Source organism: Heptranchias perlo, chromosome 28 (assembly GCF_035084215.1).
Source record: "Heptranchias perlo isolate sHepPer1 chromosome 28, sHepPer1.hap1, whole genome shotgun sequence".
Classification (NCBI taxonomy): domain Eukaryota; kingdom Metazoa; phylum Chordata; class Chondrichthyes; order Hexanchiformes; family Hexanchidae; genus Heptranchias; species Heptranchias perlo.
Window position 1 is genome coordinate 30,336,614 of NC_090352.1, and position 24,307 is coordinate 30,360,920.

The 24,307-nt window shown below is 42.5% G+C and overlaps 1 protein-coding gene across 1 annotated transcript; it reads left to right on the top strand.

Moving 5' to 3' along the window:
• The first annotated feature begins 1,061 nt into the window (after positions 1-1,061).
• Positions 1,062-22,342, top strand: LOC137345001 (tapasin-related protein-like). Its single transcript, XM_068008328.1, has 9 exons — positions 1,062-1,301; positions 3,843-4,022; positions 7,044-7,343; positions 8,932-9,270; positions 10,886-11,212; positions 13,908-14,000; positions 15,786-15,802; positions 17,089-17,125; positions 18,569-22,342. Exons 1-8 carry the CDS (start codon positions 1,256-1,258, stop codon positions 17,101-17,103), a joined length of 1,317 nt encoding a protein of 438 aa, XP_067864429.1. The 5' UTR covers positions 1,062-1,255; the 3' UTR covers positions 17,104-17,125; positions 18,569-22,342.
• Positions 22,343-24,307: the final 1,965 nt, after the last annotated feature.

Below are 24,307 nucleotides of genomic sequence, written 5' to 3' on the forward strand. Positions count from 1 at the left end.
TGTAATCGTAGCAGTATACTATAATAGAGCCCAGAAATAAACTACTTTTTTTATGAATGGAGAAGAGTTCACATCATCATGTAGCACTTTATACTTTTTATTTAAAAATTTAATTTGATTCGGACTGAATGCTACTATCTTAGTGCTCATGTCACCAGGGATGGATTAAAGCACAGGCCTGTGCCCAGGGGCCCCAGCCAAGTATGGGGTTCCTGGTAACGTTCACCATAATGCAGAAAAACTACACACAACCACTAGATCAGAATATTCTTTAGTATTTAGAAATACTGTCAGAAGGGGCGAAGCATTGTTGGCAGAATACTGACAATGTATAAACTTTCTACGGGCCTATTTCTCCATACATTTTACAACAACAACTTGCATTTATATAGCGCCTTTAATGTGGTAAAACGCCCCAAGGCTCTTCACAGGAGCATTATCAAATTTTGACACCGAGCCAGATCAGGAGATATCAGGACAGGTGAATGAGATTGGTTTTAAGGGGCGTCTTAAAGGTGGATAGAGAGGCGGAGAGGTACAGGGAGGGAATTCCAGAGATGGCAGCTGAAGGCACGGCCACCAATGGTGAAACGATTAAAATCGGGGATGCGTTAAGAGGCTAGAATTGGAGGAGCGCAGAGATCTTGGAGGGTTGTAGGAGGTTATAGAGATAGGGAGGGGTGAGGCCGTGGAGGGATTTGTAAACAAGGATGAGAATTTTAAAATCCATTTTTAAAAATGTTAGTGTTTGTGTTTTAACGTGTTTGGGGTTGTAGAGAGGCCCCATATGTTTGTGGTGCACAGGGCCCCAAGAATTCTTAATCGGGCTCTGCACATCACAGGTAAACAACTTCCCTGGTTTGCTGAAGCCTGTTCTCCCTTTTCCCCCCTCCCCTCACTGTTGCCCCCTTCCTCTCCCTCTCCACTCACCCTGCCCCATTGTTTCTCCATGCCTCCCTCAATATTTCCCCCCTTTCCTTCCCACCCCTCCTCTGACCATTGCGCCTTGCCTCCTTCACTGTTCCCTCTCACTTCCCCATTCCTCCTCCAAACCTTACTTCCCTGCCCCCTCATGCGGCCAGTTGCCAGCAGCCTTTCATTCCTCTCTGCAGTGGCAATCATCGAAACTGATACTTCTTTCAAACTGAAAATTACCAGAAACTTCCGCATTAGATTCACGAAACCGAAAGTGTAACCGGCCAACCCCGATATTCCCGGTGATCCGGAATTACAGCGCGCAGAATAAGAATCCACCATGTTTTTGAAGATATTCCTTTTGCACTTTTGGATTCTTGCTGCCGGTAAGACGATCAGAAGCTTCCAAGCCAAAGGAGCAAAACTGATATTTATTTAATGATTGTATTTGTGTTTGAAATCGGCCGCTCAAGGGATGCTTCCAATATGAAACTAACAACGCCCATGGGATCCTTGTAATGCAAGCACAGGATAAAATGAAACGTTGATTTGGGTGGCATAACTGCATCGTTAGGCTCCAAGTAATAGCATGTTATTAGTCTCCAAAAGGGCCGCACTGAATATAAAAACACTATCAACACGCAAGGGCAAGTCAGAGCACCATCAACATACGGTGTCAATGAGTTGAGAATAAGATGCTCCTTGGGACTCATCCCCCTTCCAAACAAACCTGCAAACCCGGGGCGGGGTTAAAGGATTAGAAACCCACATTCAATCCTCCCGGTAAAATGCACCTGAAAACGGCCAATGCGATAAAAATTCCTCTGCTCATTACGTCTTACGACCTTGTAAACTTGTTTTGTGAAGATTTCCTCTGGAAATTTCCTCAGAGGGGTTGTACTGACCCCTCTGAGGCACAAGGTTGTACTCGAGCACATAATTAAGGCTGACACCAGAGTGCAGTGCTGAAGGAGTGCTGCATTGTCACAGGTACTGTGCTTTCCATGAGAAATAAAACTGAAAACCCCATTCAGCTGCCAGAGGTTCAGCTAGATGTTGAAAGATCCAGTAGTACTATTTAAAGAAGAACAGAGTTCTCCCTGGTTTCATGGCCAGCATTTATCCCTTAATCAACATCACCAAAAACAGATGAACTGGTTGCCGTTTGTGAGATCTTGCTGTCCGCAAAATGGCTGCAACACTCGCCTACGTAAGAACAATGACCACACTTCAAAATAATTAACTACATATGAGGCAAAGTGGGGGATGTTTCTGAGACATGTGATCAGGTGCTATATAAAGGCTTCTTTTGTCTATTGAAATCATAAACACTTTCCAAGAGAATGCATTTACAATGTTACTGTGTTTACAATGTGTATCCTCATAAACATGTTCACTTAGCATGTATTTACGATTTCACTAGAAATATTAATCTGAGGAGGACTTCACAATTGTATGTACCATGTTCCTACACACAGTGACCCATACGTCTTTTAATGCCTGGAGTCTGAGTTCCAATCTAGTAAAGACTGAGGGAATAAAGTTTACTTCTCTCTATAAAGGTCTTATAGCAAATATGTTTGGCCCCAAGCTCTCAGCACCAGACTCACCATGATTTGGGACTAAAGACTGGCTGCTGTGGGAAATGGAAATTTCACACTTGTGCAGTAGGAGGTGCTTTCCTGAGGTTATGAATAAATCGTGTTATTGGGCCGACGTCATGGGAGCTTTAATCGGCTTCACACTCAATGCTATATCTAACCTGGGGGTATTTGATGAAGCCATGGGGTACAAAAAAGGAAAATGCACCATTTCATCAGTACATGATGAATGCAAAGATTACCAACATCAATTCCTTCTTATTTATTTTTCCAAATTCTCTTGCACCTCCTGAAGAGGTTACTTTTTTTCTTGGGATTGATCTATGGACATTGGCAGCCTTCCGGTACCTGCCAAATGCCTATTCTTTATATGTGAGCCCAGACAGTGAGTATCAAAGGCTATTTGATCATTGCAGCTAATCCCGTTGCTGTGCACCAGGGAGCAATAGATAGCAATCATTAGCAGAAAGACTTGTTGATTTTCCTCCCCACTACCTTAGGGACTCTGAGGGCAGTTGTATCATCCCAATTACTGCCCAGGCACCTTATGGTCTTTGCCTTAGTACTATAAAAAGGATGCATTTAACCAGTCAGCCACTGGAGGGAGTTCTCCTTCGTATTTCTATTGGTTTTGACATCAGTGTTTTAGTAAATGCAAATCAGGAGTTTGAACCTTATATTTGTGATGGGAAATGTTTAACTGAATAGGAGTGAAACACATCAAAGGGACTCTGTGCACTGGTTATAGAGATCTAGGAGTTTTGGTTGGAGATTCTCTGTGGGATTGTGGTCCAAATGGACTGGATTTGCAGTGTAGGACAGTCTGGTCCAAAGTTTTTGAAGCCTAGCCTAACTACAACTGGATCTGATCTGTCGAGACCAGTTCATACTATGTTAGGGTTGAGGCTAGCTGGACCGCACCCAATATTATAATCTAACAGTATTATACATAGACACTTGGATTTAAGACTGCCCTAATTGCAGGAATAACAAGCAATCTTATCAGCAGACAGCGAGTTAGCTTCAGCATATAACCAAATAATTGAATACTTTTACAGCAGAGCAAAACCCCAGCTAATATTCTCAAGTTCCACAATCTTACTCTGAAATGGAAAATTGCTTGTTAAAAACTGGACAAATACTTTCAAATTGCAATTTATGTTTTTGAATTTTAACTTGTAGGCCACTGCAAGATTAAATTACTTGGAGGAGATGGGAGTTAAGAGTTTGATTTTTCAGTGAAGCTGCTGTGTAATGTGCGGAGTGACTGTTTCCATTCTCTGATAAAATCTTTCTTTGACACTCCTTCATTCCTTTTTTTTTTAGGAATTGTGCAGGCACAGAATGGACATACAATCCCAAACAGAAAGGTGGACTGCGTGTTTCTAGAAGAGAAACAAAATGAAGAGGCTCATGTGTTTGGGCCCATAATCACCAAGAGGAAGGCATTACTGTTGTTTGGTGATATCAATACAAATGAGGAGGCCATTACTTTTAAAGTTAAAGGTAATGTGAAAAGATCAAGCGCATCAGTAAATTAATTTTCTGTGGCAAGTACCTTCTATAGTCAGGGTGACCGTTCAAAATGGTTTACCCTAAAATTGCTTGTAATAGAAACACCAACCGTGATTATTCCCATGGCACTGCTCATGGTAAATCAGACGATTAATTGATTTATAAGGACAGGAGCAATGTATGATGTAAAACACATTATATTCTTCTTCTGCTAAATGTAGGCTACAAAATCTATTTGAATCCACAGAGTGAAGCTGAGCCAGGAAAGTCACAGGTTCAATCCATGATCAGCATGTGTCAGCACCTTCAAGATAGTGGGGGTGGGGGGTAGAATTACATGCACTGCCTTTTGATTGTGATTTAATACAGTATTTACACAAATAAATGCTGTCATCGGAGACTCCGGCACGAAGAAATACATCAACCATGGGCTGTATGGCTGGTATTGTCAGAGTGCACGGAACAAAAAAAAGACAAACAATCTTGCACACCTCAATCCAGTTTGGTGGAAGTGGAGTTTAATGCAGCGAAGCTATGCATTTAATGAGGCTAAGCCAATAAAGTGCAATGCCAGAGGTATACCTGAGCAGTGTCGCACTGTGTAAATCGCCTATGACAGTTTAAAATGAAGCTGGGAAAGTGACTGATGTTTTGAATTGATAATGGCAACTTGGATCTAAATAGCAGAATTTTTTTGTCTACTGAATAGCTAAGACATTGTGATTGTCTGGTAGAATGTAAAAGGCGTGAAGCTATGCAGATAAAAATGTATCTTGACGTCTGTAGGGTACTGTATTTAATTGAATGCCGCAGGAAGCTGTTTATATTTTTGAATTGTGATATCATCAGGCTTTGTCTGTTTGCTCAGGATCCTATCTGCAAGCAACAAAAAGCAATGTCCCCCTCCACTCAAATGGTGATGTCATTGTTTGCTCTTGCCAGAGAAGGAGGCATTGGAGATGTCTGAGGATGGATGCTCGAATCCCCCAACAGATTAAAAACTGCACAGTTTTACAGTCCACTAGTTCTTAGTTCTGAGATTTGGTCAGATGGTGGCATCTCTGTAACGTGAGACTAGCACTGTATACACCCTGATTCAAGGGCAACTGACAGAGATTGAAAACTGCAGAATTCATGAATCAGGGGTTATTGTTTCCCCAAAGACTTTTCTCAAAGAGGATAATTAACCCATTATGGAGTTTGCTCATTACATTTATATAGAATTACATAGAATGTACAGCACAGAAACCGGCCATTCGGCCCAACTGGTCCCTGTTGGTGTTTATGCTCCACACGAGCCTCCTCCCTCCATTTATGTTTAATATTTACACTCGGTAGTATTTACCAAATTCCATTTGTGCTTCACTTTCCATTTAATTAGAAATAAACATTCTTAATTACTTTAGCTCGTTAAAACTTTGCTCCGTATTTTAATATTCCACCAATTCAAAAAGAATGATGTCATGCTATCAGACTAAGTAAATCCAGCAAGTAAGGGTAGTTGTTCATTCTCAAGTCATGTGAAGGGCAGATTATTAATAAGAGTACAGCTTCTGCAACATAGAGGACAAGATACAGGGATGAATCCTTTGAGAGAGAAAACAGTTCTGTACAACATCTGAAATTGTAACAGTGAGAGATTTATATGCACACCTCCATGCTCGAAACTTGTGCGGACAGGACTAGTTTACTCAGTAAGGGAAACCTCGTTCAATCAAAGATTGAAGTTAATTGCCAGTGATTAGTTTGAAGATGCCTTTTGGGAGAGACAGAATCCACTGGTTGTTTTGCTCCCTAAGTCAGTCTTTCAAACTGGAATTGTCAACCATTGATGCAATTTATTGGGAGAGGTGGATTTTCAGTTTGAAAGGATACACCTCAGGTTGTAGGAGTGATTTCCAATATTTGAATGCCCTGGTTGTTTTTCTTTAAATCACAAGTTATAACAGAAGGATTTGCAGAATAGTGCTACATCAGAGCGATGTGCTGAGTACTCCATTCCAAATACTTAGCAGAGATTGGAACATAAACAAAGCCAGCTTGCAATCTGAAGAGACCCAAAATACTTTAGAGAGATGCATTACATGGAGGCTCCTTATGCTGTGGCATTCAGCAAGCTTGCTGCAATTGGTTATAAAGCAGATTCCTGGATAGAGAATTCCGTGAAGGAATTCTTTAAATGAGGATATTTTTAAAAACTGAAAGTCTAAATATAAATTCCTGTAGAGTCAGCTGTGCTAAAATCTTTATAAATCACGCATTTGAATTCATTACTTCTGCTGGATATTGGAAGCGAGTGTTTTTAGATTTATTGTTACTTCACAGCAGTAGCTATGCTGTGCTGTACAAGTTCGAACATTTCCAAGGCTGAGTGACACGGTATCTATCACAGGTTTTCCATTAGACCCCCCTTTTTAACCCCTCCATGTTCACTCCTCTTCTCTCCTGAAGGTGCTGATTTATGCATGTTCACCCAAGTGAGTGTCGGCACGCTGTTCGACTGTGGGTGCTATCACAGCCAAGCCTGGCTCTGTCCCCGCATGAAGTCCACACACACGCACCTTTCAGCTTGGGTCACTGGATAGAGATCAGGAATGGGAAACCTGGCTGATTTTTTTAGTTCTTCCTTCCCCGGCCTAAAGATGCTAAGAAAGAAAGAACTTGCATTTGTACAGTGCTTTTCACAATGTCAGGACATCCCAAAGTGCTTTACAACCAAAGAAGTACTTTTGAAGTGTACTCACGGTTTAATATAAGGCCAATTGTAGTGTCCTTCCTGCCCTCCAGTTGGAATCAACCATGTCCTCACAGATTGGGTATTGAACCCTCCTGGACTGTGTGGCTCAGGATCACATGGAATGGTGCATTTATCCACCAAACCATCGTGGAAGCTCTAGAAATAGTGTTTCCTTCCATGTTTAGTACTGGAACCCTTCTTGATGTAAGTAACCAGCACCTCCTTCCATTAACTTGCTGTCTAATCAGTGTTTGAATCTTTCCTTTTATTTACAGAACCTTCATTAGACATATTCCAGCATGTGGATGAGAAACCCGACAAACTGGAATGTGAAATTAGCAGGCATTCTACCCTTGGCATCCAGGTGCCATGGCCACATCAGGGTAAAGTGCCCAGTGAGCAGGTAGCGGACATATGGTTCACAGTGACTGTAAAGCACGGCAAGGGCAGATTCACCTTAACCAGCTTCATGAGGAAGATCGGAGAACCCGAAAGCCAGAAGGCTGAGAACAGTGAAACAAAAACTGATGCTGAAGATTCATCCATCGGCAGTACAGACACACTGTTGGTTCAAGGTAATGTTCTACCGCTGGTAGGAAGCTAACTAGGGGGCATAATCTTAGAATAAGGGGCTGCTCTTTCAAAACTGAGATGAGGAGAAACTTCTTCACTCAGAGGGTAGTAGGTCTGTGGAATTTGCTGCCCCAGGAAGCTGTGGAAGCTACATCATTAAATAAATTTAAAACAGAAATAGACAGTTTCCTAGAAGTAAAGGGAATTAGGGATTACGGGGAGCGGGCAGGAAATTGGACATGAATTTAGATTTGAGGTTAGGATCAGATCAGCCATGATCTTATTGAATGGCGGAGCAGGCTCGAGGGGCCGATTGGCCTACTCCTGCTCCTATTTCTTATGTTCTTATGTTCTAACCAGCCCAGTACAAGTTGGGACGGAGTGCTGCAAAAATATATGTGGTTGTGGACAATATTTGCCTTTCATTTTGTTTTCTGTCTTTATATGGGGTGACAGAGATGGATAATCATTCGGTCCTGAGGATAGATTTGAAACTCTTGCGATTTGTTGTATTTGGAGTTGTGATGGGCTTTGAATTTAATACTTAACCTTTATTCAGTGGGGTTGCAAAATGGTGGATTTTCAAGAGAGCAGCTAGCAAACACTACACCACCGAGTGAGAGGATGCCACTTTGCCATTCGCCACAAAGATTGTAGTTTCATTCCAGGTCTTGGTTGGACTGCAGTGATGAGGCACTTCTCCCACAGTGGAGAAGAGAGAATCGGGCGGCAATCCTCCAGGCAGCCGGCTGGAGAGAGCAGTATTTGGAGAGGGCGAGGAATAGGTTGGCTGCCCACCGCTATCAGCATGGAAATGATTTGTCATGACCTCAGGACTTTCCAAAGCACTTCACAGCCAATTAAGTACTTTTAAATAGAAGGGGAGAATTAGGGGCAAAGTAAAAATGCATTAAAAAAAATCTTCAGATGCAATTTAAGATTAAGGCTAGTCATGTCTAGAGAGAGACATGAGATGTAGCCACAGGGTCAGCAGGTTATGGTTTCAAACCCCACACCAGGGTCTGAGCGCATAAACCAGGCTGACACTCCAGTACAGTGCTGAGGGACTACTGCATTATTAGAGGTGAAGTCCTTTGAATGAAACATAAAACCAGGGTTCTCTTTGTTGATGTGGAAAGTTTTGAAGAAGAGCAGGGAGTTCTCCCAGTGTCTGAGTCAACATTCCTTCCTCAACCAATATCACCAAACAAAACGGATTAATTGATTCTTCACCTCACTGCTGTCTGTGGGATGTTGCTGGCACAGTATACCCGCCTCGTTCACTGACATAACAAAGGTCACTGGACTGCAAAAGTAATTCACTGTGTGAGGCACTTTGAGAAGTTTCAGTGACGTGATGATGTGCTACATAAGTGCAAGTTTCTGTTCTAATGGGGAGTGTTAAAGTCCCCTCTATTCCAATAATAATGCAAATGAACAAAAAACTGTGTGGCATAAACAGCAAATGAATGGATGTGTGAAATGATGAGCTTATGAGGAATATATCATTTAAGTGGTTTTACATGAGTTACTAATACTGATTACCTGGTGCGAAATGCAAGATAATGGCTGTTTCTTTTTACTTTTTAGTGACCTACATTATCCGCACCAGCACCCCATTTATCAGAACCAAACTGAGGCAAGACCTGGTTTTGGACTGTGGCTACAAAATTGATCACATTACGGACTTTAACATCGAGTGGAGGTACCAGCACAGGGGGACCAAGAAGAAATTGTTCTCCTACAATGGGCGGCATCAGCAGGTTGAACACATCGAGAAAGGAATGGAAGTGTTCATGGACCAGATCAAGAACGGAAACGCTTCCCTCCGCATAAAAAATGTTGGCATTAAAGATGAGGGATCGTACACCTGCTCCGTATATGTCCCTCCACTCTTTGGAACACACACCATCAACTTGGAGATTATGGGTAAAATGCTGTTTAATTAAATGGTAAAGAAAATGAGCGGGTTAGGGGAAATGGCGATTAGAATTTATTTGGGTGACGGACTAGCGTGGACTAATTAGCAGAAAATTGAAGGGACAGTTTTGATCTTGCTGTCTCCTGACGTAAACGAGGGTCTCTGCTCCAGAGATAATGCCTAGATTAATTATTTCAATCTACATACAGCCGAATACATACATTTGAACATCTGGAAAAATTGTACAGTGCAGGTAGTTAAGATTAGTACCAACACCTGGAAAAAATCTTCTTTAATCTTCAACCTGATGGTCAGCAATCAGCGTGGTTGGAATCAAGCTCCGCTGAGGACAAGGTTACACTCATTTCTTGTGGCAGGGTGTTTTACAACTGTGCCTGAGATAGTCCTTACGAGAGGTATAATGTCAGATCTGGGGGGTAGGCGTTCCATTGTGTTCCTCAGGGGTCACTACTTGGATCCCTGTTTTTTCTACTCTACATAAATGACTCGGAAACCAAACATCAGATTTGCTGACCACACTAAAATAAGGAGAACAGTAGAGCCAGAGGATGCAGCAAAAGGTTTGCAGAAGAATTGGCAATGCAGCTGGCATAGTAAATTAAGAAAGAACGATCTTGCAATTATATAGCACCTTTCATGTCCTCAGGACATCCCAAAGTGCTTCACAGCTAATAAAATATTTTTGAAGTGTAGTCACTGTTTTAATGTAGACAAATGCTGCAGTCAATTTGTGCACAGCAAGGTCCCAAAAACAAGAATGAAATAAATGACCAAATAATCTGTATTTAATGGTTGAGGGATGAATATTAGCTAGCACACCGGGAGAATTCTTCTGCTATTTGTCAAATAGTGTCTTTTCTTGCGTCCACCTGAGAAGGCAGACGGGGCCTCAGCTCAACATATTATCCGAAAGACGGCACCTCCGACAGTGCAGCACTCCCTCAGTACTGCACTAAAATATTATCCTAGATTATGTGCTCAAGTCACTGAAGGAGGGCTTGAACCCATGACCTTCTGATTCGGAGGCAGCAGTGCTACCACTGAGCCAAGGTTGACATTCAATTAAATAAAATTTAGCGATGATAAATTGGTTGGACTTCGGTCAATAAAACGTGTGTCACACGGTAAGTTCTCTGATTCTGTACTCCCAGCTTGAAACCACACTTGAAGAGAGCACGGTTCCCCACTGGGAACACGATCAGTGAATTTACCCTCATAGGTATGCAATGAATGGAATTGAACTGGCAAAGTTCAACTTGGAAAGGGACATGAGAGTAATGGTAGACTCATCACATTCAATGTCTGGACATGTGATTGTGTGGGAAAATATTACTATCAAAAAGAGCTTTGTGTAGGAAAAATTAAATAAAGGGATTTTTTTTTAGATTTGCGTTTCCCATATTGGTTACTTTTTGCTACGGAGACATGTTCATATTCTGGTCCTATGTGGAATACTAGATTATTCCAATTTGATTACAATTAAAAGGGGTGCAAGCTACGAATCTTAGAAAACCCCAAGCGTCAGAAGGCCTATAAATCATTAATGTATGTCCAGTTGTCGTGACTTATTCTGACAACAGTTATTTTTTGTTTTCTTTGTAGAGTTGCCCATTGTCTTCATGAACACTGATTCACTTTCCCTTAAGGAAGGGGATGAACAGAAGCTGCAATGTGATGTGGGGCGGTATTACCCACTTGACGTCACAGTGAAGTGGCTGCGGCAGCAGAGGGAGGAACATTTGCTGCCTGTCTACATGACCAATGTCGTCTTTTCGCCCCACAAGCAGAACATAGACGGCACCTATAATGTAACCAGTTACTTCAGGTTCAAGGCTTCCCTCAATGACAATGGCATTATATACACTTGTCGAGTTGAGCATACCAGCTTGGAGAAACCGATCAAACGTTCCGTCCGAGTAACTGTAGAGGGTAAGCAATGAGGAGAATCCTATGATACTGTTGACTTAGAATTGTTCCAAAGTGTTTCACAGAGTCAATATGGTTGAATATTGGATACCTAAGGATGTTCATGTCTTTTATTTTCCCTCTCAGATTAATATTGAAGTAGCTCCAATACAGTGAAAACATCTAAATGTACTTAATGTTGGAACAGTTTTGGAACCATCCTGGTTCCTGCGATTACTCAAAGGTTGACTTTTTGTATAAGTTTTCTGCCTGTCAAAAGGCTCATTTCCTCATAATCTCCTTCAGTTGGGAAGATAGCACTGAACAAATTATGAATTCTGCGCAAATTTGACATGTTTCACTCCAACCTCAGTCAAGTAGAGATGCATCTGTCAGTTATTTTCCTTCTTAATTTCCAACTCAGAAAACTTACAAAGGATACTAAGTTCTTCTAATACTTAGTATCTTTGCAAATACCATAGCGTGTAAAAATGATAGTAACAAAAGTTCTTGTAATACTTTTGTTACTATCAATTTTACACTCTCTGGTATCCTCATTACCATCAGCAACCTCTCCTTTAGCCTGCTAAGATGTGGTATTCTGGGCTGAACATTCTCACATGGGTGTTGTCAATGTCACTGCAAGATTTTCTGACAAGAGAGCATAGGTCAGTCTTTCCCCCTTCTCCCCACAATGGAGCACTCTGCCATTGCCAAGTGAACTGAGCTGTCGGGTCAAGAGCTCCTGAGAACCACCCTTGATGAGAGCCAGTGTCACAGAATGCCAGGGCTTGAGGTTATAACCTGTCAGTGAGAATGCACAGCACAACCAGTGCGACCTGTCGCAGTTTTGATTTTGTTCAAACTGGTCTTCTTGCCACATCGCCCTAAATATTATAAAGGGAGATTTCCACACTCTCTGTCCTGCCTAAGCGTATGTTTAAAACTGCTGGTAAAGAGCAACCGTGACACAGATTCCAAGCCCTGGGTCTCTTCCACTACCGGTCATTCACTCTGTGTGAGAATCACAGGTCTGCTCCAAGTCTTGGGTCTCTTCTACTACCAGTCTCCCAATCCTCTCCATGAGAGTGCCCAGTCTCCTCTGAGAGGCAGGTGTTTACCGTTTCCTGTCTTCCTCTCACATGAATATTAAATAATACAAACATTCAACCTTTATGTGGCAGATTGGATGAATGCAATTCAGTAAGGAAGTGGTAAAGAAGAAAGAAAGAACTTGGATTTATATTGTGGGTTTCACATCCTCAGGACGTCCCAAAGCGCTTAACTGTAATTGCTGTTGTAATGTAGGAAATGCAACAACCAATTTGTGCACAGCAAGGTCCCACTAACAGCAATGAGATAAATGACCAATTGTTTTAGTGCTGTTGATTGAGAGATAAATGTTGACCAGGACATTGGGGAGAACTCCCCAGCTCTTCTTTGAATAGTGTCATGGGATCTTTTATATCCACCCGAGATTTCAGATAGGGTGTTGGTTTAACATCTCATCTGAAAGACAGCACCTCCGACAGTTCAGCACTCCCTCAGTACTGCACTGAGGGTCAGCCTAGATTGTATCCTCAATTGTCTGGAGTGGAGCTTGAACCCGTGACCTTCTGATTCATAGGCAACAGTACCATCACTGAGCCAAGGCTGATACCAGTAGTAATTAAAGGAGCTGACAGGGATATAGGGAGTGGGTTACAGTGAGGAAAGCTGGCAAGCAACCCAGAAAGAATACAGGAGCAAAGCAGGAAATACCATTAACAAATAGGTTTCAGTGATTGGTTTACACAGGAAAAGGACCAAGGAATTGAGAAGAAGTCTGAGAAATTTGTTGGCAGTGGTTATTCTAGTGAACAAATCATTGACAATTTGTGATCTTCCGCAGGGTTGGAAGCAAGAAAGTGTAGTGCCTACGTTTGTAAAGGAAAGATCTCTGACTGAGGCAGTGGCAGGTCCTGGGTAAAATAATAGAAACTCTTGTAAGGATTGGGCTGGAGGACTGCCTATATAGTAATATCTGAAGAGTCAGCTAGCATGGATTTAGAAGGGAAAGATCCTGCTTGACACACCTCCTTGAGTTATTTGAGGACATTATAAACAAAGCAGTGGAATTCCTTGTGATATAGTTTAACTGGACTTTCAAAAAGTTGTTGGCAAGATTCAACAAGATTTATAACAAAACTAAAACCATGGGAATCCAGGGTAAAACATGGGGACTGGACACAAAGTTGAATAAATAGTAGGAAATAAAGAATTTGCAGGACGTGTAATGTTAGAGTGGGGGTGGGGATGATGAGTGGAGTACCCCAGGGGTCTGAGCTTGGAACCTTGTTTTGCATCAACATAAATGACCTTGGAAGCAGAAACCTAATGTAAGCTTCTTAAATGTTCAGACAACTCTAAAATAGCGCAAAAGGGGCAGAGGATACAGTTAACTATTTGAAGAAGTATTTAGATCTGCTATGCAACTGGGTAAACAAATGAAACTTAATACCGACAAATGTAGCATATAACATATTGGGTGAAAAATGAGTATGAGCTATCTGTTTTTGGTGGTGTTGGTTTGAAGGATAAATGTTGACCAAGGCACCAGGAGAACTCCTTTCGCTCCTAATTCTCCTTTTAAGGTAGTTCCAGTTTCCAATGTTTGTAGTGACATGTGACAGAGGTCTCAAAGCACTGACGCTGATGATCTTTTCTTTTAATTCCACAGCACAACCTCAGATACTTTTATTTATCCTACTTTCAATTCTGACCCTATTTTTCTTTGCCATTGTGATCATCCTGCTGATTCACTTGAAAAAAGGTGAGTATTTGCTATTGTGAGTTCTGTGCTGTTAATCAGCACTGGCTGACACAGTGCCTTAATGGTTCCTTTTACAGCCTTCACAATAATCAGCTTTACTATTATTTAATCTCTGTAGAAACATTTTTCAATATCACAAGAATCACAGGAATGCACAGAAATAGCAAATGTTTAATTTGGAATATCAGACAAGAGAGGAACTTTCTTTTATTTTAGGGATACAGACATCACTGCAGGCCCCAACTAGATAGAGCAAATAGCCATGAGCGAAATCAAAGCAGAATTATAAATGTGTCATAGCTCGTAACTTTGAACAAGGTATCGAGAGACAGTTATCAGTTGCACAAGATTTGCAGATCTAGTTGGGCTGCCTTATCAAGATTAGTTTACAAAGACATTTGCTCTATCTTAACAAACAGCTTTATTGGGATCAGATAGAATTTTAGCTATATAACTGGTAATGTTTCAAATCATCTGTATGAATGAAACAACGAAAAGAGTCAAAGATACGGACAGATTTACAAAAATGAGTTTTGTGTGACACAAAAACACAGACCCATCTGAACATTGAATGATTCTTTTTCAGCCAGTATGTTTGAAATCACAACTTCACCTTTTATTGGAATGTTCTGTTAGTGGTTGGCTTTCATTGAGCCCAATTGTGGTCGCTGATTGAATTGATTGCGTGAGAGGAGCTTGTGGTGGGGTCCAACAGAATGTGTGAGAGGAGCTAGTGGTGATGTGATTATGTCACAGCAGCTTTAACTGGTCTTTTCCCATAGAATGACAGCAAGAACAACCAAAAGGGGAATAGCAGCTTCCTGGATGGTATGACCAGGGAGTGCCTTTGACTTTGCTACCAGGTGCACTTAGATACAAGGAGTCCAGCAAGTTAATAAGCCAGTATCATTGACAACAACCTTTAACATAGTGAAATATCCAAAGGCACTTCACGGGTAGGAATGGAAGGGACACTGAGCAGGAGATTGGAAAACAGGGGCTGTGACTGAAGATGTGGCTGAAGAGATATGTTTTCAGGAGACTTTTTAAGATGTGGAGAGATATAGCAGGATGGAGGGGTTCAGGAGGAGAATTCTAGAGGGCAGGGGTGTGACGGTTGAAGGCTCTGCCACTGATGCTGGAGTGGAGGGAGTGGGGAACGCACAGTAGGCCAGTGTTGGAAAAGTGCAGGCTGTGAGATGGGACCACGGGCTGGAGGAGGTTGCAGAGGCAAAGCGGGACAGCATCACGGTAGAATTTGTAAACAAAGATGAGGATTTTGAAATCAGGGGTAACAGTAAGCCGGTGGATGTTGGCAAGGACAGGGGCTTAGTACCAGAAAGGATCTGTGGACTGAAATTTTGGACAAGTTGGACTTGAGTAGAATGGCGCTTGGAAGGCCAGAAATGAGAAGTGAAGCCTGGAGGTGACGAAGATATGGTGAGAGTTTTGGTACCAGCGGAGGTGAGGTAGGGACGGAGATAGGTATTGTTACAGAGATGGAAATGGGCAGCCTTGTTGATGGATATGATTTGGGGTTTGAAGCTCAGCTCAAGATGCCTACATCAGACGTCTAATAATGTCCAATTTATTTTTAAATCAAAAGCCTCCGTGGGAGTGCAGCAGTTAAACAAAAGTTTGTGCTCAAAAGACTCGTGAAGCCAATTCTTTACCTTATCCACTATACAAAAGAATGGAAAGGTGCTTGAGTGATATCAGAACTGATATTCTATCTGTTCACTGCATGATATGATTCCAAATGACTCTTTATCCTTTCCTTTGCAGTCATCGAGAAAAACAAGGTAAGAGCAATATAATTTGAGTTTTATTAGTGCCACAAAGTCTCACATAGAAAACCTGTGAGAAAATGATAAAGGTCATTTTAGTCAGATAAATGTATGGGGATCACTTAATATTTTGGATAGTGTAGCGGTGTTTTTTTCCCCCTGACAAACCCTTGCTGTGGCATGGTTCCATGCTCGTTGGTGAGCCTCCAATATCCTAATTGGCTAATCTGAGCTGGGGCACCAGTAGGGTTCTACAGTTTGGCCCAGCATTCCTGGACTAGAAAGGCTAAAAGTTTCAAAGTAGTAAGCAGCCCAAGGGATGTCACAGAGTGGGAAACAGATGCCAAGCAGTGGTAGAAGAGTTAGGAGGGACCATTGAAAGCATGATAGGTTTTGAGTAGGCTTTTAATGGCTAGGAAAAAGTAGTAAGGTAGTGAGATTTGGGGAGGGAACTCCAGGGAGTAGGACCAAGATGGCAGATGGGCCTGCCACGGCTGGTGGAGTGGAGGACGGGTAAGATGCACAGGAAAAGAAAGAAAGACTTGCATTTATATAGTGTCTTTTACGACTTCAGATCGTCCCAAAGTGCTTTACAACCATTGAAGTACTTTTAAAGGGTAGTCACTGTTGTAATTTAGGAAACGTGGCAGTCAATTTGCGCACAGCAAGGTTCCATCTAGGTGACAGCAATGAGATAATGACCAGATAATCTGTTTTAGTGATGTTTGGCTGAGGGATAAATAATGACCAGGATAGGAGGCCAGAGTCAGAGGCCTGAGGGAATGGGCTGGGTTGTAGGAATGAAGTTAATTGAAGAGATGGGGGTGTGGTGAGTCCATGGAGGCATTATTAGATGAGGAGGATTTGAAATCAATGCTTTGGGAGACAGGAAGCCTATGGAGTTTAATGAAGATGGAGGTGATGAGTGAGAGGGACTAACTGCGGGCCAGAATGCAGGTGGTGGAGCTTTGAATGAGTTGTAGGTGAAACTCAGGAGGCCGGTGAGGAGGACTCTTGAGATTTTGGGTCTGGAGTGGTTAAGGCCTTCCGCAGCAGAGGGGTGAGGTGGGGGTTGAGACGGGTGATGTGGGGGTTTAGTGATAGATAGGATGTGGGGTTTGAAATTCAGCTCAGGTTGAATCAACCATTTAGACCAACAAGTAGTGAAAATGAATATGATTTAATAAAGTTTTTTTATTCCTTTATCTTTTTAATTATACTCCTCAGTCATTAAAACCAACATGTGCTGTTATGTTATGTTATAGTATTTTTCATTGTTCTTCCTTTTATCCTTTCAACAGAAGAAACCATACTGAACATTGGAAAAGAGGATTCAGTGTAAGTATCGGGAAGTGCTAGTAAGGAAAGAAAGAACTTGCATTTATGTAGAACCTTATCATGTCCTTGGAGCATCCCAAAGTGCTTCACAGCCAATGAATTACTTTGAAGTGCAGTGACTATAGGTAAATGCAGTAGGAAAATTGTGCACAGCAACATCCCACAAACAGCAAAGGAGTGAATGACCAAATTAATCTATTTTTAATGGTGTTGGTTGAGGGAGGAATATGGACCAGGACACCGGAACAACTCTGCTCGTCTTCAAATAGTACCATTGGATGTTTTACATCCACTCAAACTACTTGAAATGGAGGACAGGGCCACGATTTAATGCCTCACCTGAAAGATGACACCTCTGATAATACAGCACTTCTTCAGTACTTTGTTGATGTGTCAGTCTAGATTATTTGCTCAAATCCTAGAGCGGGGCTTAACCTACGACTTTCTGACGCAGAGTCAAGATTGCTACCGACTGAGCCAAGCTGTACTCATCTTGGAACCCACGGTCACTGAAAAATGACAGAACTTGAGTTGGACCTGTGACTGATCACAGGATGAGGTCCAGCATAAGGCTCGTCCATCCCTGGTCTAGGGGGCTCTATCTTCTGCACTGATCCAGAGCAAGTTGATGCTGCCAACTAAGTATAGATCAGTTTTTTGGACAGCTGTAGAGAAGTTCACACCTAGATGGTGCCCTGCCCCTTCCATCCCCTGCAATATTCTATGGTATTAGAGAACTAATGGGATAGTCAGCTCCCGCTAACATTAAAATTTAGATGTCATCCAGATGCCAGAGCTCAATTTTTCCTGACCAAAAAAGTAATACAGAGCCAGCAGTATAACTCCAGTCTGCTGGCCATATGTTGCTGGAAGCAGTGATCGGTTTTAAACCAGTGCCTATAATGCACTAAATTTCTATTCAGTTTCCCGCTGGTACTGCTCTGTGAAGACTACTGCCCATTAATGTCATTCATCAGACAAGACTAAAAGCAAGACCAGGCACAGTTGACAGCTGTTCAGTCAATTGCCTTCAGTAATTCTCAAAGGCTGCAGCATCTATATTACAGACATACAGTGAACCCTGCAGTGTTTGTGCATCAGAAAAATATAGTTTTAACGTCTCATCCAAAAGATGTCATCCCTTACAATGCAGCACTCCCTCAGCACTGCACTGAAATGTCAGCCGAGATTATGTGCTCAAGTCTATGGAGTGGGACCTTCTCATTCTGTGGTAAGGATGCTACCACTGAGCCAAGACTGACACTTCCAGATATTCCAAATTTGCCTATTATTTGTTCTGAGGACTCTCACTATATGTAAAAAAGAATACAATAAAGATTATTCATATTGTGCCACATGAATTCAAATTGAATTGAAACTGACATTACTGACAGGATGTGAATTCGACCAAGGTGACTAATTCTCTTCTTTTTCTTCTACTAGGAGTGACCACATTGTCCTACGGAAATGGGCTGAACCACCGTGACCCAGCTGACAGGACACGACTTATTGCTTTGTTGGTCTCCCCCTAAATATGTTAAATGCCGACTCCATTCGCAAAACCAAGTCCCGACCCTGAAGGAGACTGATTTTCTTCAAGGACTGGCTAGGTTGATGACACAATTTTGGATTGGAACTGGAGTACGATGCAGAGGCGGCTAGCTTTTGGCTTCCTAAAGAAAGTAAAGTTTCTCAGGCAAAATGCGTTTGTATGGGTCAACTGCCAAGACATTTTTGTGCTGAGTGTGCCCAGATTGTCTCGAATATTGGTGTTAAACCAAATTTCTACAACATGGCCAGCTTGTTACATTGTAAATCTTCATTTCTTTCCCCTCCCTTCAAATTTAAAAATACTTCCATCTCCTTAAGGTTACGCGCTCTTCCAGAACAAGGGGGGTGTAACCTTAAAATTAGAGCGAAGCAGTTCAGGGGTGAAGTCAGAAAGCACTTCTTCACACAAATGGTAGTGGAAATCTGGAACTCTCTCCCCCAAAAAAGCTGTGGAGGTTGGGGTTCAATTGAAAATGTCAAAACTGAGATTGATAGATTTTTGTTAGGCAAGGGTATTAAGGGTTATGGAACCAAGATGGGTAGATGGAGTTAAGACACAGATCAGCCATGGTCTAATTGAATGGTGGAACAGGCTCAAGGGGCTGAATGGCCTACTCCTGTTCCTGTGTTCCTTTAGGTCTTCTGTGCCACGCTTTAATTCTTGACAACCTGATCCCAGGCTTTCTTTCTCTCCCACCCCCCTCTCTTACTCCTTGGTTCCTCGACTTGCTCTGTAGTGCCTCTCCGAGATGTATGGGGAGGGCCCAGCGTAAGTCATCTACCTGATTTTCCCTCCCTCCCTTGGATGAACTGCATGGATTATGACCCCTGTCCCATTGACCGCACCCCAACCAAGAACAGGAGCTTACCATATGGAGAATGGCAACCTCAAGCTCACTTGTCATTGCAGAGCACCGATGCACATTCTTCCTGATCGGTAGTGAATCTCGTCTTCCCCCTGCTGCTTTCCGTTGCATTGTATCCGCCCCAGAGGTGTCCTGAGAGGGGCCTGTGGGTCATTCTCCACCCCATCCCTAAAACAACCAAGCAATTGCCCAAGTCGTGCCCTCCTCTCAGAAAAATAAAACAATGTCTGGATTTTCTGGGTCAGAACAAACAGGAAACTTATGGACCCCTCCCCCCCCAAAAAAAATTCAATGAATTATATTTTTGATTAGAATAAATAAAAAATCCATACTTGAAGGAAAAGCTGCGGGTCGACTACCTTTTCATCTGGATACGTGGGTTTGGAGAGCATGATTTGCTGCCCATGCACTGCAATTTCCCGTTGAGGAGTCTCAGTGACCGTGAAAATGCCAGTGTCTGAATGACCACCAATCTCCTGCCCAGGTAATTATTCACCAGCTTTCCCAGACCTGCCGATCATTCCGTCCTTTTAATCCACCAAATCAATGGAAGGTGCCAATCCGTCCCATGGGAAATTAAGCCAGTAATTTGATTGCTGGAGTGCTTTGCTTCTTGCAGGGGCATCATTGGCAGGTAAAGTGGCTCGCCAGCCACCTTGTGGGCTACGTAAGCGGAAATATGTTGTAAAGCCAGCCCACTACCCGTTGCTAATATTTTAATAGTTAAACATAATGTTCATTACAATCAGATGCAAACCCCCCGCCCCCCCCCAACGTTGTAGTCTTTGAGATTTGGAGATGAATTCTGTGTGAACCCTTGCCGCTGGAGAGGACTTGCATTCAGCCAGCTCTTGGTGGAAAATTGCAGGGATGCGGAAATCAATGGACAGAAAGTGGAACCCGTGATTTCCTGAAATGCATTGGTTGCGTGTGAGGCCCAGTCGGTGATACGGAGGGAGAGGGGGTTGTGGGGGTTTGTCGGTTTCCGTCTGTACCGCCCGGGTGTTCTGCAGGGCAGAAGCTCGGGCGGGGATCTGGCACACAGCCCGAGGCCTCCTGATTTTACCTTCCATTCATTTCAACGGAGGGAAAATGCATAGGGATCCGTTCCGGGTGTGCAATCCCCTCCGCCTGATTCTTCCGTTCTGCGCACCTCCGGGGGTGCTTTAGGCACATATAGGCAAAAATCGACCCCGAGGTCTTGCAAAATTTATCCCCTGGAGTCTGCTGCAGTCTGACCTTTCTTAGACGACTTTTCTATACAAAGCCCTGGTTAGACCTGGAGTACTGTGTTCAGTTCTGGGCACTGCACCTTAGGAAGGATATATTAGCCTTGGAGGGAGTGCAGCGTAGATTTACTAGAATGATACCTGGACTCCAAGGGTTAAATTACGAGGAGAGATTACACAAACCAGGGTTATATTCCCTGGAATTTAGAAGATTAAGGGGTGATTTGATCGAAGTTTTCAAGATATTAAGGGTAACTGATAGGGTAGATAGAGAGAAACTATTTCCGCTGGTTGGGGAGTCTAGGACTAGGGAACATAGCCTAAAAATTAGAGCCAGGACTTTCAGGATTGAAGTTAGGAAACACTTCTACACGCAAAGGGTGGTAGAAGTTTGGAACTCTCTTCCACAAACAGCAGTTGATGTTAGCTCAATTGTTAATTTTAAATCTGAGATTGATAGATTTTTGTTAACCAAAGGTATTAAGAGATATGGGGCTATGGCGGGTATCTGGAGTTAGGTCACAGATCAGCCATGATCTCATTGAATGGCAGAACAGGCTCGAGGGGCTAAATGGTCTACTCCTGTTCCTATGGACCTACCTCCTAACCTGGTATTTTGTTGGCATTTAGGGTATTTGTTTTTTTAGCTGATTATTCTGGATCTGGAGCCTTGCACATCGGTGCTGCTGCTTTTCCCAGTACTCCTGCTTACTGTTTGGGTGTCCTGATTAAAATGGGACAGTTGATTGGTGTGCGTTCAGATTACGTGTGGTCCTGTATCCAAATTTTTGGAACCATCTGCATCTACCTGTTGCCAACCCTCCAGGATTGTCCTGGAGTCTCCAGGAATTAAAGATTAATCTCCTGGACACTGCTGCGGGCAACTGGGGAGAAAGATCATAGGGACGTTGAAAAAATTGTGTGTTTTTCTCATTTTCCTTGTACACTTTCATTTATTTGTTATAAAAATAGTGGAGATGGGAAAAAAGTTAGTTTGACTGGGTGGGACAGTTGGAGGTGGGCGGTCATGCGATTAAAACCTCCAGGAACACGTCCAAGCAGAGTTGGCCACCAGAGTTCCAGGACTGAATGACCACCAAAGCGAATACCTCACCTAACACCATTGTGGGAGCACCATCACCACAAGGATTGCAGCGGTTCACAGAGAAGGTCCACCGCTCCTTTCTCAGGGCAACTAGGGACGGGCAGTAAATGCCACCTTGCCAGCGTCGCATACGTTCCGAGGACAAAAAAAAGTACCAGGTGCGTGCCTTGTTAAACTTTCACTACCTCAATCACTCAATTGTTTTCGATTTTTAAAAAGTTTGATCACCACTTACTCTGACCGTTTTGACTATGGAGATTAACATTCTATTGGCTTTATTGATTGTGCGATACGTTGGTTGGACATGTTGAGTTTCGAGTCTACCAAGACTCCAAGCGTTCTTTAAACTTCATCCTTAGCTATTGCAACACCATTCATGGGCTAAGTGTGTTGCTTATGTTGCTATGATCAGTATGTTACACTTTTCTGTATTAAATGTCAGCGGCCATTGTTCCGCCTATTTAAACATTTTGTCCGACTCATTTTGTCATTTCTGAGCTGCCTCCTTGGATTTCACTGGCCCTTCTGGTTTGGTATCATCTGCAAACCTGACCACTTTACTTCGGGTTTCAGAACCCAGGTCAATGCTGACAGCCGTTTTACAGTAAAGTGGTTCTACTTTGAATCTGTCTCAGAGGCAGCATATTTAATGACAGGAATCCATCTTAAATACAACACGATACCATCAGGGGGCGTGCTTTACCTGCACTCGTTGTTTTAACCATTCTTGTAATGCAGTTGCAGCAACATTTAGGAAATATATACCACAGCTTCTTACTGTTTTGCCATCTCTCACCTGTCAACTTTTCACGTGCTGTACCAGCCATGTGATGTTCTTAATTAAAACCATTTGCTTACACATGTACACAATTACAGCTCTTCAAAGGGAAGGTCCATTTAATAAAGAGAGCTGTATACATTCTTTGATGTTATGGGTTGAATTACATTTTTTTTAATTGAGTTTGTAAGTGGCACAGGCTGTTGCAGCCTCATTAGTCTGTATTTTCATGGTTTCACTGGAATTAATGCTGTGACACCTCACAGGTAGCTGTGGTACAAAAATAAAACCAAGGAGCAGACAGAACGATGAGGTCTCTAATCATTTAATTCTCAATGAACAAGTGTTGACCATCAGTATCATTTTTTTTTAAAAAGGGCACGTATTAGCAATCTTACTCAGCTGACACTCCAGTGCAGTGCTGAGGGAGTGCAGCGCTGTCGGAGGTGCCGCCTTTCGGATGAGACCTTAAACTGAGTCTGCCCTCTCAAGAGGATGTCAAAGATCCCATGGCACTCTTCAAAGAAGAGCAGGGGAGTTTCCCCGGTGTCCTGGCCAACATTTATCCCTCAACCAACACCACTAAATCAGTCTTATCATCTCAATAATGTTTGTGGGACCTTAGTGTCGTGTTTGCCTACATTATAATAGTGACTACACATTAAAAAAAATTAGTTGGCTGTAAAGCACTTTGGGATGTCCTGAGGTCGTGAAAGGCGCTATACAAATGCAAGTTCTTTCTTTATTCAGAGAGCCCACAGGATAGCTGGTGTACGAAATGGAAAAATTCCGTACTGGTGCTGTAGAGGGGCATTCCTCTGCGGCACGAGCTGAGTTATGTCTTTGGGGCAGAGGAGTGGGAGCGTAACTCTGCATCAGATGGGGGCTATATCTGAACTGGCAGTGCTTGGTGCTGACACTGGGTGCCTGAAATGGAAAGTGATCCATTCCCCAGCCCTAATATGCTTCACTCTGATTAGCACCAAGAAATGGTTTTAAAAAAAAATCTAAATGTTACAAAGAATTAACATTTGCTTTTATTTCTGCATTTTTTAATGTTCAGATTCCATGTGCTGACGATACTGTTGGGGATTCTGTTCTGTTGAAATTGGTTCACCCCAACATTAATACTGATTAAGGTTAACTGACGTTGAACCTTAATCTTCACACTGTCAGGCTCAGTAACTCACCAGTGCAGCACTGGTGAACTCGTCGAGATTCACTACTTAATGTGAAAATAGAAACTAACAAACAGGTGTTGTAGTTAATGCTGATTCTTTGTAGTGGTTTGACGCCTTCTGAAAGAAAAAGGGATGGAATCATTGTTCATTAATGTCCACTTTGGTTTTCAAAGTGCGCATCGTTCCTAAAGACCACCCAGAGCTACTGGCCCATTCCTCCAGTGGACATTTAGAAAGTCAGCAGCCTGGGTCACCTGCTCACCCGAAGTAGTCGTAGAGGGAGGCGTGTGTATCAGGCAGAGAAAATAAAATACATTAAAAAGAGGAAATGAAAACAAATCAGAAACCAGTTTCTCATGCTTAGTGAAAGTGGTGGGACAGGTTTTTAATTGTAAGGCATCTGTAGGATTATAATATTGACACTGATGTGATCGTGTGGTTGTTAGTATAATGTATTATATATGGTTTTCTG